Source organism: Molothrus ater, chromosome 3 (genome assembly GCF_012460135.2).
Source record: "Molothrus ater isolate BHLD 08-10-18 breed brown headed cowbird chromosome 3, BPBGC_Mater_1.1, whole genome shotgun sequence".
In the NCBI taxonomy this organism is placed as follows: domain Eukaryota; kingdom Metazoa; phylum Chordata; class Aves; order Passeriformes; family Icteridae; genus Molothrus; species Molothrus ater.
This window is the reverse complement of record NC_050480.2, coordinates 82399939-82417330: the sequence shown is the minus strand read 5'-3', so window position 1 is coordinate 82417330 and position 17392 is coordinate 82399939. Positions and strand designations below refer to the sequence as shown.

The 17392-nt window shown below is 36.6% G+C and overlaps 1 protein-coding gene across 1 annotated transcript in view; it reads right to left on the bottom strand.

Moving 5' to 3' along the window:
• The window catches only part of PXDN (peroxidasin), an 82575-nt gene that overhangs the window by 35546 nt on the left and 29637 nt on the right, over window positions 1-17392 (bottom strand). The window contains exons 4-9 of the mRNA XM_036380787.1: window positions 13107-13178; window positions 5682-5753; window positions 5038-5109; window positions 4377-4546; window positions 2915-3032; window positions 664-833 (exon numbers count right to left, since the gene is read on the bottom strand). Of these exons, the coding sequence (XP_036236680.1) occupies window positions 664-833; window positions 2915-3032; window positions 4377-4546; window positions 5038-5109; window positions 5682-5753; window positions 13107-13178 (674 nt within the window). The remainder of the gene's footprint in view (window positions 1-663; window positions 834-2914; window positions 3033-4376; window positions 4547-5037; window positions 5110-5681; window positions 5754-13106; window positions 13179-17392) is intronic.

Genomic DNA, 17392 nt, shown 5'->3' with positions numbered 1-17392 from the left:
CTCTCGTATGCTGATGTTTATAAAGGTCTCTTCAGAATCATAGACATTGAGACTCAAAACACAAACAGGCTAAAAATTGCTGTAAGTGCACAAAAGCCAAAACTGATTAAGCTACGTTTTAAGTAACCTTTCTCAAGTACATGAGTAATTTCCAGTGACATTTTAAGTTTACCTGGTGCTGTGCGTCAAAACAAAATGTTCTCACAGCAAAGACCATGTTTTAAAAACATTACAGTCCTGGACAGGAATTTAGTCCTTGCAAATATGAGGCCTTGGCTAGACAGAGCTAAAAGGTTCTTGAGCAAGGATGGCTGCACAGGGTGTGCTGAAGCTTCCATGAATGGCTTGATCAGCAGCTTGTGGTTTTTGGTGTCCAGAGAGAACGTTACTGCATTGAGAAATGTTGCAATGCAAAGCCTCTTCTCCTAACCCTTCTACAGCCTACAAGACTATTATAAAAATTGCATACTACAATAAACATATTAATTAACCAGCTGAGTTGTATTTTTGTTCTAAGGATATTATATCTTTATGATCTAAGTCTAAAGATGCCCAAGCCCAACAAATCTACATGTCAAGCGCCAAAGCATTTTATTTTTTAGCAATCTTATTATCAAAACAACTCTCTATCTGAATGTAAAATTCAAACTTAATGTTCTTTACCTGGAGACTCAAAGTATCTAAGAGTAACTTCCTGAGTTTTCACTTCTCCAGCCACATTTTTTGCCATGCACTGGTAAATGCCTTGGTCTGTTTCTTGAGTATTCTGAATCATCAACGTGCCATCATCTAGCAAGTTTAGACGGGAATCTTCTTTCATACTGAGCTCATTACTGAGAAGAAAAGGATCTGCTAGAGTTAAACCTTTAAATCACAAGTGCAGAAAACTGCCAAATAATAAAACCCAGGAGATAAATTACCCAAAATAACTTGTGGGGAAAAAAACCTTTTACTTTGTTAAAAATAATGGAACTTTACATTTTCTCCTAAAAGAGAAGAAGAGGAAAAACAAATCATGAAACTGTTTTGCTTATGCAAGTAATGCATCTTCAAAATGAAAAGTTAAAATAAATTTATGAGGAATAGCTTACAGGGAAAAAAGCAACCAGTGAACAATACACATACCTGGTCTTTAAAAGGCTGTTCTAGTTAGCAAAACAACTAAAACTGTTTCTACTGGAAGTATGTCATGCAAGTTCAATATTCAAGATACTTTCTGCTAGGAGAGAGGTCAGTTGCTATAAAACTATCTTTGTGCCAAGCTCTGCCTGGATTGTTCAAGAAGCACTAATGAACTTGATTATACTTTGTACTGGTTTAAAATATAAGTTAAGGTCAGGTCTTCAGGTTAGGTCATGGATGAAAAGTTTCTGTGATGTAACCTAAGAAGTCTTAGGGGGGTTTATTAAAAGAACTTTTTCGCAGTCTACCCCTCACTACATGATGAAGAAAGCACAGAGGAGGGATGAGATCACGCCTTTTATGTACAAAGCCCAGCCTACTGATCTATTCAACATACTGCTCAACAGGCTGATGGCTTTTGACTGAAATCTTGCCATATTCAACTACCTTGCAAACAGCTCTGTTCTCATTCATGCAGCCAGGAAACAAGCCAGAGTCAATAATCTCTCACCCCAAGCTCAAATTTCTTCTTAAAACTCACATGTGTATTCTGAATACGTTTTCTTTGTGCATTATAAATACTTGAGCCAGAGAAAATTTTAAAGAAATAATTATACCATTCAAGTTCATGGCTCTGTTCTTGACATACTCCATAAATGCTGTGCCTTTGCTGCACTAGGGGTTCTCACTGACATCAGCAGAAAGATATAGAACCAGGACTCTAAACCATGCTATTTCATCTGCAACTGACTAATTAAAATGCTTTACAGAAAGTGTAAGGGAATTTATGTTCCAGGTCAGGTTTGTATAAGAGCATTATTAAACCAAAGTCAAATTTATTGATGGTAAACTCACAGTTCACATGTCCATTGTAAGTTCACACCAGTTTAAGGGGGTGATGTGCTGGCAAAAGGCTGGTTCAGCTGTGCTGTGCCCAGTGCAGCTGGAGGGAGCCAGGCTCTGGGCACAGCCCGAGCAGCCATTCTGCAGCAGGCTGGCCCTTGGGCTGTTTAAAGATAGTCATCCTCTATAGAACCTTCTCCCATCTTCTAAGTGGTGAAGGAAAGGAACACAGTAGGTTGCCCAGACACCTTGTGCTATCTCCATCCTTAGAGGCTTTTAAGACCCATCTAGATAAAGCAACCTGGTATAATCCTGCTTTGAGCAGAAGGCTGCACTGGAGACCTCCTCTAACCTTGGAGACCTCCTCCAACCTGAATTACACTACAGTCTTATGATCTAAAGACTTGCCTGCCCTCCATGTACTGGTTTGAGGAGGCTGGAAACAGATGTCTCTCTCCTCTCCTGGGACAAAGCTCAACCTTGGAGGGAAGATACCTCTGAGGAGCTAGGGCTCCAGAAAGAGTTCTCTGAAACTTTAATTGTATCCAGCTGGAGTCCTTAAAGTATCTTTTGCTCCACTCCAAAACATATGCAAATGCTAAGTAACCCACAGACTGTACATACAATATGTCCACATGTCCTGGCACTTAGATATAAATGATTTAGTATTACAGGGGTGAGCAGCTTTGCAGGTATACTACAGCTGAAGATCTTACAAATTGCACTAGAGTAAAAATACTTTCTAGTTACCAGCTTTTAAATGTTTAAAAATATTAATAAAAAGCTATGGGCCATCATTACTTCATATGCTTATTTTAATTATAGCATGTTTTTGCTGTAACTATTTCATATATTATCATATATAGCACATGGACATACACCCAGAAATGTACACACACACAGGCAAATGTAATTACAACAAGTTTCTCTCTTCCTCTTTCAAACTTACTTGTTTCGAAGCCAGATAATTTCTGGTTTAGGATTGCCTTCAGCCCTGCAAGTGAAGTACACTGTATTCCCTGAGGTAACGTCCACATCCTGAGGCTCTGATGTAATTCTTGGCCTCTCTATATCAACAATAAAACATACAAGGAACTCTTACTTATTTTAAAACTACTAAAAACTGGTAAATAAAAATATTTCCACACATCTTGCAAAAAATATTTTTCACAAATGTTTTGACTTTGTATGTATGACTAAATATGTATATGCTTAGTCAGGATTAAATGCACTTTTCCCTGTGCAAAAATGACTGTGGGATTTCTGACCTCCTTCATTGTTCCTTAGGACCTTTCAGCAGACTGGAAATAGATTGTGCAAATTTGTATCAGGTTCTAAAGCAGCTGTTTTATTTATTTGAACAGAGATTCAAATTGCCTATGAAGGAAAAACTTTAAAGCAGCAAGCACAAGTGCCATTTAAAATAACTTCTCTAGATAAGTATCAGTGCCTAACCTGCCTCACAGAATAATTTGTACAGCTTGCTTCCTGCAGTTTCCATATTCAGGCTCCTTAGATGTGCAAAGAGCTGGTAGGATGCCATGTGCATTATTCTTGCATCAAATTCCCTTTGTACTATCTTTGTCAAGAAGCTTGTAGATGCTTATGGTCATAGTTCTCTTGATCAGAATTATATCCAACACATAACCAAAAGGACAATTTACTTATTTTATACTTTGGCTTCATTATGTGAGTGGGCAGGCAAATGCCCACAGCTTGATGAGAAATCTGCATTTTGATTTCAGAACACAAGAGGTACTAGGCAAAGTCATAGGGTGCCCATGGGGCCAAGTTTTTGCACCCCTAGGGTGAAGGAATATACACAAACAAAAGGATTACAAAGGTGCTTTTCTATTAATCCTCAGTGGCAGAGGATTCCAGTGCCTGTGTGGGGTACTCCTATTAATTATACCTGAGCAAAAAAAAAATTTAGTGGCCCAACCCCAATTCCTACATCAACAAAAATTTTAAAGGCCAGAACTGTGTCATCAGGGGCAATTCAGTAAAGCTTCTTTCTTCTTTCCTTTCCCTCATACAGAAGGGAATAAACAACACCAAATAATATTAATGCAACACCATAGACCCTAGCTGACAATCCTGTTATGATCAGAATTGAAACATAAATGGGAAAAATAAACTCTTCAGGATAATCACCTTTCATTCTTCAAGGGGAAATTTCAAACATAGTTATATTTGTTCATTAAAGATAGGCTGAAGGGTAAAAGCAATCAATCCTGTCAGGAGCACACAAAACCAGAAAAGGAATGTGGAGAGATTTCTAGAAATAACCAATACTATCCAGAGGTGGTCAGTGTTATTAAACAGAACAACAAATTCTAACTCCCCCAAAAAATACAGTTTAGGTACATGCAGTGCATTAAAAATAAGCCATCAGGAAGTGGCAAACCCACCACAGTTCAATTCTTCTGGTGTTATTGTGGCCACCGATCTTCCCTGGATCCTGCGTGGATACTCGCAGGTAGCAGCTGCCTGAGCGTTACCCGACTCCGCGTACGTCTTGAGCAGCTCCGCCAGCCACAGGATCTCACAGTCACAGTGGAGAGCGTTGGAGTCCAAGCGCCTGCACAAAACAAGGAGCAGCCACAGCTCTGTGAGCAAGCCTCAGCCATCTTTTTCTAGGATCAACATGGTTCTGTAAATGGAGCAATGCCTTTATCTGGGAATACAGACAACAGTCAACAGGCAATACAGGTGATGGTTGCCTGCTTATAGGCATTCTGGTAGTTTTTATTAGAGGAATGTGTGTTATTTTTACTGCCCAAAGGACAATCTATGTATATTATTTAGTCTATAAAACAATGATTACAAATATTCCCAATATAGGAAATAAACTTCAGTCAGTAACTAAAGAAAATAGATATAAAACAATGTTCTCAATCTATCCACATAAACAACTGGAGCACAGTTAGGAAAAAAAATTATTATTTAAAGCAATTGCACCATGAAAGGCATTTGCAAGGAAGATAAATATTGCAAGAGAAGATACAGTCTAATTATTCTAATTGGGTTATTTAATATTTCATTAGTTCAATAATAATTTAATTTACTTACAGTCTCTTCATAGATTCTAAGTGACTAAATGTTCCAGGAATTAAATGAGCTATTCTGTTGTTATGCAAAAACCTGTTAAAACACAGAAATATGCATGTAATAATTCAGATTTTGTGATGCATTCATTTAATTTACATACTTCTGGAAGGTTTTCAAGAGAAATTAATCTAAGAAAATTTAGGATAAAGAAAATGAGCCTGTTCAGCAACTCATTGTCTGGTATTTTTTAGGTGGCCTCCAAGGTGTACTTGGGTATGTCCATGTGGGGAAAAAGAAGCCATAAGCAACTACAAGGAAGGGAGCTCATAAGCTTTAAAATTAGAAATTAAAAAGTTCCTAAATAAATGGTCTAGTTCTTCATTCATAACATTTATTTTAGGCCAAACATTGATAACAGATCTTTGGGAAGTAGTTTTGCAAAAGAAAAATAAACCACAGGCAACGCTCACTTCTGCATGCCTCTAAGGTCAGCCTCACCAAAGTGCTCTTGGAAAGACTGTGTAGTAGTTACAGTTAAAAAAAATTTATTCAAAACCACCTATGGCAATGATAAAAATATTATATTTTCGTTTAAAATGCTTGATTTAATTCAAAGAAGGAAGCAAGCTGTCTTCTGACTCTTACCCCAAGAAAAACAAACTTACAGCCTTTCAAGTTTTGGAAGATGAGTAAAGGATTCAGGTTCCAACGTTTCTATTTGATTAAAGTGCAGATACCTGAAAATATGTTAAACAAAAAGAAAAATACTGAAACAATTTTCTTGGTGAAATATTTTAAAGAACTTATTGTTTCCATAATGTCTACAGATCTAAATGGCCATAGTGACGTAGCAGCTTTTTTCTGTTACCATCTGAATCTCATACTTGAATCTGAGAAATAGAAGACATGACAAACAAAGATGTGTTTGCAGATCACTATATTGAGTGTGTGTGTGTATATAAGCAAAAAAGTCCAAACATTGCTGTGGAAATTTTGGAGATAATACTTTGAATGCTATTTTGCCAACTCTGATGTTTATTGTATGCATGCTTGAAACAATTTATCAAAAAAAGAAAATTATTATTTTTAATAGGAAAAATGTTAGAGGTTATTTAGAAAACATTTACAGTTTCCAGCACAATAACATTTTTTGTGGCCAAATGTTTTCATTTCCATGAGTGAAAATTTCAAAAGATACTGAGAAATCATCTTCTCTAGTCCATGAACACTGGCATTTAAAGCTGTGAATCTTCTCAAAACCAAATTTGTAATATAAACCCAAGTTTGACTAATTTGACTTTAGACAAAGGGCTTCATACCAACTGGTGCTGTTTGGTGCTCTCTTGATGCTTATGCCAAGCTATGAACATTACACACAATAAATCTACGCAGCTGTTAATGCTGTAAAATTGACAAAGTTACAACAACAAGACAATCAACCAGACTATTAACCTGTAACTATTGTGAAAATGGACTGCAAAGGCAGGATCATTCCAGCATCTACTATTTTGTGGAGCTACCCCTGAACCTTGCAGATGAGAATACAAGATGTATGGATAAGACTGGCACAAGAAACTGTGAAAATGATTTATAGACTTTGGATCTTGATTATATCCAAATGTATTCAAAATCCCTCAAGTTTTGTATTTGACCTCTGACAAACTCAGGAACCTCTGGAGAATGTGTTTATACAGAAATCACTGTGGTCTGAAGAACAAAAAGCCTGTCATTTAAAAACAGTGGGAACAACTCTGAGCTCAGTATCTCCTGAAACACCAATCCCTCAGCATGATAAGGCCAAGGACACGGGGATTTGCCCGTGCTGAGCCGGATGGTGGCTGTGCAGAGAGAGAAGTGGGAGCAGCAGTGGTTCCAGCCAAGCCTTGCAGGGAGCCCTGGAAGGCGCGTGCGGGGGGAGCCAGGCTCGTGCCTGGCAGCCTCCCAGGACAAGCGCGAGCCAGCGAGCGATGCCAGGGAGCAGTGAATGGGGACCACAGAAAAAGCCAATAAATCAGCACGGGCCTGATCAAGCCCATCAGGGTGTCACGCCTGCCTACTGACAGTGCCACGCCACAGAGTGTCCTGAGCACAGAGCATGGTCTTGTTTAGCATGAAGATCCAAGAACTGCGTCACCTTGCTAGGATTGCCAGTTTTCATCTCCCCTTTAAAAATACAGGGCGATCTCTTCTAAATTAAAAAGACAGATGTCAAAGGCAGATATTTCCTGCAAGACTCATTTGATTTGCCAGCAGAGAGAAGAGAGACCTCAGTGAGGAAGGACTGGGCATGGTCCAGCCATGAGGTGGGCAGGCACCGCTTGCCACGAGCCAGGGCTCTGCTCATCTACCTTCCAGGATCAGCAGCATTTGGGAGGGGGCAAGGCAAGGTGGGGATCACTGCAATGAAAAAGGATGAAGGGAAAAACCAGGCACAACTACAGATGGGGTTTGTTATCTCTGAAGCAGCTTTTGTTTTGGAAAAAAATTATAAACACTACTTCTTTTGCAGGCAGCAGTGATTTTTTTTCCTTTTTAACTTTTAAATTCTTCTTGCATTTTTATGCCACGTGAATACCTCGCAAACACATCTCTTAATATTCCAAACAGATTAATCTTCTGTTCTTTTTTGGCATTGACAAGGCAAGATTTGTAGGCATCTCTTATTTGAACAAAAATAACATTGGTAAAAGCAGATACATCGAGTCACACAACCCCTTCTTCAGGGCCACAAATCAGGGCGAAATTAGAAAGAGAGGAAAAGAAAGAATACCTCTCTCAGATGGCTTAATTAGTATACACATTGCAAAACTCAAAGCCCCAGCCCATAATGGCTGTTTAGTACTCACTATTAGAATTACAGATGTAATCAATATGTGCCTGAAAAGTCACCTTGTTTTTCCAAACAAATTTTAAAAAAATATTTCTGTTATAAACCTTGCCTTGTTTACAAGCTCACACCATTGCAGATACAATAATTCAGGTGCTGAAGAACATTTTAATAGCTAACTTTACCTCATCAGATATCACACTGTCTAAAGTAGCTCAAAAAAATCAAATCATGAAATCCAGCTGGAAAATACTCTTAACTGCTTCATAGTAGTTGGGCTATACAAATTAGTTGGGCTTTTCAGGTCTTTAATTTATGATCTAAAAAAGACCCTGAGCAACTTATCATGCAATTTATTAATAGAACAAGTTAATCAATATCTGGCCAAAATAATTTGTAATTCAAAATAAATAGATGCAGAAACCAGACTGCATTTTAAGTCTACAGTAAAGAGAATAAAAAAATCCTTGCCATTATGACCTACACTTTAATTCTTGTTTTATCACTTAGGTTTATCACTTCTACTATTTTATTCTATGTACCACCTTAAAGTTTTGTAAAGGTATATTTTAATATTTTAATTAATATGGTAATTTCTTGGATTTAAAATTCACTCTAAAGGTAAGCATATTCAGGAAATAATCTCACACTAGCATATATTTATAGGCATCTTTTATGTTCAGAGTACAAAGCATTAAAAATAGTAGTATCATGTAATAAATTAGATATTAAAAAGACTTTCATAATGAAATTGAAAGAAAAAGCATGCAAGAGTGATTTTTAAATACCAACATATCTTTCCTTTTTAATTCTAAAAACACTATCAAGAATTAAATAGAAGGAAAGGAAATACCTATAGGAAAAAAAGTCCAAATGAAATACCTCAAGAGGAAGATTAAGATTTTATCAAACAAGCATGGTATAGATTTCTTATTATTAATCTTGTAGGACAAAAAATTACTGTAAAATTCAGTCCCAGTGACATTTTTCACAGCATTAAATTTAGGATTAGATCTTATGTAGCTTTGAAGTTTTTGTAGGTGAGGACTTTTATTAAATATGCCAGTTGTTCTTTTACTAATAGCATCATCACATCTTTGGGGAAATACTCATTAGCTGAGTATAATCCATGTTCTGAATATTTAAACAGCATGTTTGCCCTTTTGGTTATTTGAATAAGAATGACCAAACATATATGTTCCATATTTATCAATGAGCTTTCCCTGCTCAGGGACAACAAGTAGCAGCCTTAAACCACAAGGAAAAATATTTAAATGTATGTTGTGATAATGATATAAAATACTGGAACAGGATACTTAAGGAGATTATGGAATACTCACTGAAGACTTTTAAAATAAGGCTAGACAAGTATCTGTTTCCAGTTTCTTGTCCCTAGCTAATCTTATTGTAGAATAATAAGGATTAACTTCTCAACACCCCTGTCATACCTCTTGGGTTCCTTTGCTTGTTTATTAACTAATTAACTAATATCTGACATAGAGTCATGCAAAAATCAGGAACTTGTAGTATAAAACAAGAAAATAAATAGCAACACTTCAAAAATACTGAAAACGAAGTGAATTACATAGACTTAATATAACAAACTGTATCACTATATGTTAGTTAAGGTTTTTGTCTATTAATTCCCCCAAAATATGTATACGTGTACATAAACTACAGCATAACTAATAACAGCTTATAAAGAACAAAATTAGTATGTTAATATGAAAGTTACAAGAAAATGCATAACTAGGATTAGGTAAACAGATTTAAATAAGTCCATTAATATTTGGGGATGCTGCTAGTTAAATAGTGGAGTACACTTTTTGTCCCTGATACATACAACTCATAAGCTGAGATCTCAAAAATGTGACAGATATTTGGAAGGAAAGCAATGTATACACATCTGGAAACAGACTCCATTTAGAGCTAGATCTTGGGATGACCTCCCCAGCAAGGCATTTGTGCCATTTCAGGTGGGATTCAGTGGTCAAGCCCAGGCACAGAGGCACAGAGCAGCTGTCTAAGCCCAGGCACACAGAGGCAGCCCTCCTTGCCTTTCGGGTGCTCTGTCTGCTTTCCGGCTGCTGCTCTGAAAAAATGCAAGTTTCCTGCAGTTTTCTGATCTCTGTGCCAGACCCAAACATATGTCTTGCAGATTTAACAGTGTCTAAACTGGTACTCAGCAGCTACTTTTCATCAACACTCTCCCTTCATGCCCAGCCACAGGTGAAAAGTTAGGTGACGAAGTATGTATGGCTCAGTGTGTTCAAGTACCTAAAACTGCAATTTTTCTTCAGAATTTACCCTAGCACAAACAGGTTTCAAGATCTGATTCAAAGATCTTATTTTCTTGGCAGAAATTTCCAAAGGAAAAGCTATTTTGACTACATCAGCAGCTAAGAATTCTGCTTCAGAGGTTTAAGGAGGAACCTGCCAGCTGCAGTAAATACTTTGGGGGGTTTTGTCCCTTATACATGCAACAGTACATTTAGGTTTTAGTTAGTGTAATTTAGTTACATTTAACTACCTTTAGTTTCTGGTAACAACAACAATCACCAAAAAAATATTTGCTTTGCTGATCAGATATTTCTTAAAAGGCAACTATCAGTTGAATTCTCTTCACTGGAGTAGAAGAAATAGCTGTGAAACAAGTCATTCCCTGAAATGTGGTCCACAGTGTCTACTTCTGAGAACTCTGCTGAGCACTGAGAACAGCATTTGGCTGAGTTAACACAACCAGTAGCAAAATGTGTTCGATAACTTGTGGCCACAGAGACCTCAAATGCAGAAACATTGATTTAGTACTGTCAATGCAGTTCAAAACTGAAATTAGGACACTTAGAAACTTGTTTGCCAAGGGTAACTCTTGTCTTGTCAGCAGTTTTTCTCCAAAGCTAAATGTGATAAAACAGACCCTGTAGAGTCAGAACATATTTTCATGCTAAAGATGCATAAATGCCAAATCTCTCCTAAACTAAAAATCTCAAAGCTTACTCTCCATTGAATTTATTTCTGTGCCTGCTACTGGCTTCATGTACTCCCATTTTCCCTCCTGGCAAGTTCTGTGTTCAGGAGAGGAGCAGAAGAGCTCTAAAAGGTAGTGAGCTCTGATGCATGCAGTGGGGTAGCACCTGCCCCCCATTCCCCAGCAGCTGCAGGTGCTGACAGGACACACAGGCAGGCAATGAGCAGTGACTCTGCCAGGCTCCATATCCAATCTTCCCAGCTGGAGATGAGACTCAAGCCCTGAGTCTGAATTTCAGTTTCATACTGAATAATGTGGATGTCTCAAAAGTTTGAGCTTAAGCTGATACAGTGTGATATCACTGTAGGCAGAAAGGCTTAACTGCCACATAGTCGAGAAGAGCATTCAGAAGGTGATAATATTCCAAACAGATTTATGTTTTTCAGTAATAACATAGATCAACAGGGAAAAAGAACACAAGAAAAAAGGACAAATATTGCCACTTGTACATATGGGGCTTGTGGCATGGGGAAGAACATTCTTTTGGAAATATTAGTAATTCAATAAATGGGCCTCAGTATTCCAAATTCTACAAAGAAATTATGTATTGCTATTAGCATGCAAGTAAGCCCTACCAGTTGCTGTCAATATGGTGCAGTAATAATTTCTAGAGTAAAAGGAGAAGGAAGAGAAAGGCATTAAAGAAAAAAAAAACATATTTAAATACTCTTTATAATTAACACTTCTGTTTTACATAGAAGTTCCTCCTTCAAAAGGCATCTATTGCACTCTAAAAGGAGCATGTATGATTTTGTACCCATATAAAGTGTCATTTTATTTCATATACACTCTGTGTCTACTAATATCCATTAGAGGCTTACAGTAACAAGGAAACTGGTACACGGAGAACACTTGTAATACACTGATATCTTTCATCGGTTTAAAAATTTATATTCAGCTCCCAATTTATACACTACAAAACTCATTGGTTTGCTACTGTTTTTTGGTAGTCAAACTGTGAAAAAACTAGACATTTACAGTTTTTTCCTTTTTCTAAACATTGTCACAATGAATGTAGAGCAATGCTTTCTGATCATAGAGTAATAGAATTGTTAAGGCTAGAAAAGACATTTAGGAATTTCAAGTCTAATCATCAACCTAGCACCACTATCACGTTCATCACTAAACCATGACCTCAAGTGCCATATCCAGTCATTTCTTGAACACTTCCTCAGGAGGAAGTGTGACTCCACTGCTTCCCAAGGCAGCCTGTTTCATGCTTTACCACCCTCTCCATGAAAAGATTTTTTTCTAATACCAATCTAAACCTCTCCTGGTGCAACTTGAGACCATTTGCTCTTGTCCTGTCACTGGTTACCTGGGAGCAGAGACCACTCCCCAGGTCACCATAACCTCAGTTCAAGTAGTGGTAGAGAGAAATGAGGTCTCCACTGAGGCTCCTTTTGCCCAGACTAAACAAGCCCAGCTCCCTCAGTTGCTCCTCACAGGATTTGTGCTCCAGCCCCTTCACTCGCTTCACTGCCCTTCTCTGGACTCACGCCAGCAATTCAATGCCTCTCCTATAGTGATTATACAACAAAACATAGTTGAACTTAATGGAATCAATACAACTGGGTTTTGTCATGCTTAGGACTGTATTCTTCATTCTTTTTCAGTAGAAATTATTCTTCATTATATGGGAAAAGAAGTATGATTTTAATCAATCTTTCTGGAGGACATTACTGAAACATCTACATTGCAAATGATGTACTTTCCTACTTTTTAAATATCTGTATCTGGCAATGATTAACACATATAAATTATAGCAAGGTTTTTATTTAAAAAACTATTCTTATTTCAAAATATAACAAAACAGGGTTGAACTTGCAGAGGCTAATTCAGCTTTAGTTATGCTGCATAAAACAAAGTAACTGCTGCAGTGAAAGGAAGTGAGATATAATAAAAACCTGCAGAAATTAAAGCAGAATCTATCTCTAAGCAATACACATTAGTTTCCAACATTTTCCACAATAATTCTCCTTTGTCAAAGCTATGTAACAATGTAAAGGGACATCAGGAATGCAAATCACAAATAAAAGACAAACACAGAAATGAGGAATTTTGACACAGACATCAACTGTGGTTTTTTCACATGCAAATGATTATGGGGCTCTCTGCCCAACCCAGGGGTGCAGACGTGCAGAGCATGCAGGTAGGATGTATGGATCAAGGCGTGCACTTTTCCTCTGCAGGGGAACCATGGAGATGACAGCACAGAAGAGAAAAGGCACTTACAGTTGTTCTAGAGAGGCAAGTCCTTTAAATGCTTGCCTGTCAATTGACTGGATTTCATTCTTGTACAAATAGCTGAAACAAGAAACAATCAGTAATATTAGTACACAAACAAGAGCTACATGAAGGTGGAAAAGAAGAATTAAGTTGACACGTGAAGACAGTTTTTCAACTACATATTAGAAAAAAAATATACAAATAAAAAACTAAAAACATAAAAATAACCTATCCTTGAGATTTCATCCCAAATGACATAAGTCTGGGGCCTTGAAGACCCTGAGGCTCACACCTGGATGGACTTGGGCTTTCCAGTGCTCATAGCACAACTTACTGGATTTTTGTCCCTTGTTCTCTTGATTGGTTTGCCAAAAGTCAAAATAAGTTCAACTTAATGGGACAGAATTGCATGAGAAGTGCCTTTACCAGAACACACCAGGGATGGCCTCTTGATTTCTTTAAAATACTCATCTGAATACTGGTGCAAATATTCAAATTAGGATAGAGTGGATCTTTTACGGGACTTGGAAAACAAACAGTGAGAAATTTCTGTAACTCCACCTGTGTCACCTTTGGAATATTCACAGAAAATACAAGTTATAATACTGGTATCACATCCATAAAGCAGCACTGTATATTTGTTTTATCACTGTGCAGAAGATGGACATTAGGTCCCCATTGATACTCTATAATATAAAGAGAATACACATGCAGAGTATCAGTATGATCACATGTGTTGTCTACACCTTTTTTATGGAATTAAAATAAATCAGGAAGGATCAGTGTATGCGCTCATGTTCATCATGCTCTTAGCAGCAAGGATGGTTTAGTGAGGGGGTATTGGAGAAAAATCACACAGTTTAGCTGATGACTACAGTTTCTGCATGGAGGCAGCAAATGAAAATACTTTAGGGGTTCAGTGTCAGTCACTCTTTTTGTGTTAGGATAGGCACAGGTTTGTGGTTAAGAACTTTTTCACAATTATTTGACAAATTATTTGAAATTCAGTTAATCAGGCATGGGTTTCCATGGAAAGGGGATGAAGAGACTTTGTACCACAAATGACTTTATTAGCAGGCATCTTATTAGTAGTGGTTTTGGGTTTTCTATTACAGTTTTCAGTAACTTACTGGAAATATTGCAAACTCCTTTTGGTGCAACAGAAAAAATACTGGCTCTGCTGGAGGTGGTGGCAGTTTTTACACTGATGTGACAATGGGCAACATTTCACAATAGGCCCTAACAAGGAAAGAAGTTGTAGGTATTTGATATTAAACTAATGACAACTTTGGGGAACAATAAGGAGTAGTATCCTTCCTTTGAATCTAAATTAACTTTTCCAATGCACTGCTTGCTGACAATCCAAAACATTAATATACAGAGATTCCTGTGTGCTTTTTTAACATAGATATGCATCTGAATAAAAAAGCAGAATTCTTCCAAGAACAGGTAACATGGAAATAAAAATTTCTGAGGTTTTTAAAATATTCAAAACCAGAAAAAAATTACTGTCTTGTGAAATTACTGTAAAAACTTTTGAAATAATTTGAAAACAGTGATTTTATATGTGGAACTGGTTTTTATTCCATTTGAAAAAAAATTATTTCATGAGTATTAAAATATTTGTTTTGGCTCAGATTTACCAATTCATTTGAGGATCACAGTCATTACGATTTTCTCTCCTTAATTTTCCTCTCTGATATTCAATTCCTATCTTATTTTCCTGTGAGAATTTTCAACACACCTTTTGACTCCTTAGAAAATTTCGAGGACTGATTAGCTGAAGTTATTTATCTTTCTTAATACACTTAGTTCCAAATTCCACTTGGCAGTGTGGAAATCCCTCTTACTTCTGAGTACTCCTGGTCAGACCAGAGAACCAAAGTGGGCTTAGACAGTTTTGAAAACTGCCCTCAGTTAATCATCTCTTTCTGGCATTTCAACAATTGTATTCAAAAAATCTGAATTCATCAGATTTTTTAAAAAGTTTTACCACAACCATTCATATAACTTTTATTTACTCTCTGCAGACAGAAGGAGGCAGAGAGTGAAAATCAGAGTTGAATTAGACTGGGATAATGACTGTAGTACTGCAGACTTTTACCAGCATACTGCAGGGAAGGGAGCAGCCTCTAGGAGCTCTTACCAAGCCACTGCAGTGAGCATTTATTTGGTGTTTTCAGCTTTAAATCAGAGCTTTTTCCACTCTGACCAGAAAACCCTCAGCTCCAGGAAACTCAACCAACCTCAGTCAACCATATCCTCCCTTCACAGAGAAACCCCAGTAACCTCAGGGCTACACATCCTATGACAAATGTGTTAACCAAACTTCCATTTAATTGTGTAGCTATTTCACTGAGGACAGCAGAAAGAAAGACATATAATTATTTGCCTGATGGACAGAGACATGTCAGAATATAAAGTACAAATAAGTATCATTCACAAAAAAAATTCATCCTTCTAAAATGACAGCATGCACATACAGTGTCATAGAAGTAAAACTTTGTAAACATTGTTAAATTTTAACAAACATTCTCAAAATTCATCTCATTTACATTATCAGAAAACAAATGTAGTACAATGAGGGAAAAAATGATTTATCATTTAATTTACCTAAAGGCTCTCTTACAGAACTGAATAGTACAATTTTACAGGAGATGAATAAACAGTGGATTGAAATGGAAAGGGGATATATTCTATTAAGACATTAAATTAATTTTGGACAATTATTAATATCTATTTTTAGAATTTTATAGGAGATGAATAAACAGTGGATTGAAAGGGAAAAGGGATATATTCTATTAAGACATTAAATTATTTTTGGACAATTATTAATATCCATTTTTAGAAATGTTAAAAAAAAAAAGAGCATTTTTTTTCCCAGAAATGCAAGCAAGGCTGCTAGAGATCAGAGCTACTGGTCATATACTTCAGAAATGAACAAATGGGTAATCAGTTACCAGAAAATTTGGGAGAAAAAGTAGCTTTAATTAACAAGCCTGCTAGATTATGAGGATATTATTGGGGGGTTCTTTTTTTCTTTTTTAATGGGCCATACTAAAAATCATGTGATTCTAGGAAAGTAAGATTCAGATATATTTGTTTGGAACTGGAGGGGGAACAGGCAAAAAGTAACAAGCATTGCAGCATTAAATGTCACAAGTAAATAAACACCCAAAGACAGGTTTACATAGGAACATGAAGGACAGTGGAACCAGCAACGTGAATTGCAAAGAAAAGAGATCTGGAACCACTGCAGGTGCCCAGAGGACCAAGTAACATGGCCAAGACAGCAAGAGTGGCAGAAGGTATGGAAGGAAATGAGACCTAATCTCAAACACATCATCTACCACTATTGCTTCATTCACCAGACACAAAACAAAACTTGCATGCTCCCTGTTGGCATTTCTGGAACTGACACACTTCATACAGTCTTAAAAATTACCATTTACCATATGCTCATGGTAATACTTTCATGTCTTTTTCCTAATCTATGCATTTCATACCAGGCCAACATACAACATTGTTGACAAATTTCATTCCCCAGTTTTATTTCTTTCACTTCCTTCATGTTATCTTCTAGCTCACTGCTCTGTAAATGTCTAATATATGTTCTCCTTATCTGGAAAGGTTTTTAATTGCTAACCTATATTATAAATTTTTCCATATATCCTCCTGACTTCTTCCATTTTTAACTTACATTCCTTTTTTCCACTTCTTATTCCAAAATCTTCTAGTATTCTACATGTTGCAATGGTAATAATGTGCCTACCTTCAATTCCCAACTATCTTCTCTCTTGGAGAATAAACTGTTGACTTTTAGGCTTAGGAAGAATTATCCTATCATGTTTCCACAAATTTACCTGCATCTATATTATAAGGTTGGGAAGCTTACTAAAGAGCTTTATTGCCAACACTGAGGTATATGGAGTAAAGACAGATGGACAGAAAAGAAGAGAATCAGAAGAAAAAAAAAAAAAAGTATCCTCTTGGTTTCAGAACAAAACAATAATTACATTTCTTTCTTTCCAACCTTTAGTATATTAATACAAAACCAAATTATTACCACAAACAGCACAGCAAAATAACACAAAACTGCTTTTATGATTGCCAGAATTTCAATTACATAAAGAACAAGACAATAAAAAATCCTAAAAAAATGTAAAAAAATTATGTGCACAGTTTTCTTCTGATGATGTAAAGACCAAGTTTTACAGTGATGAATACTTTTAATGCAGAGAAAATTGAGAAAATATTACTCTTCATCAAAATGTGTTCTTCATACAGATAAT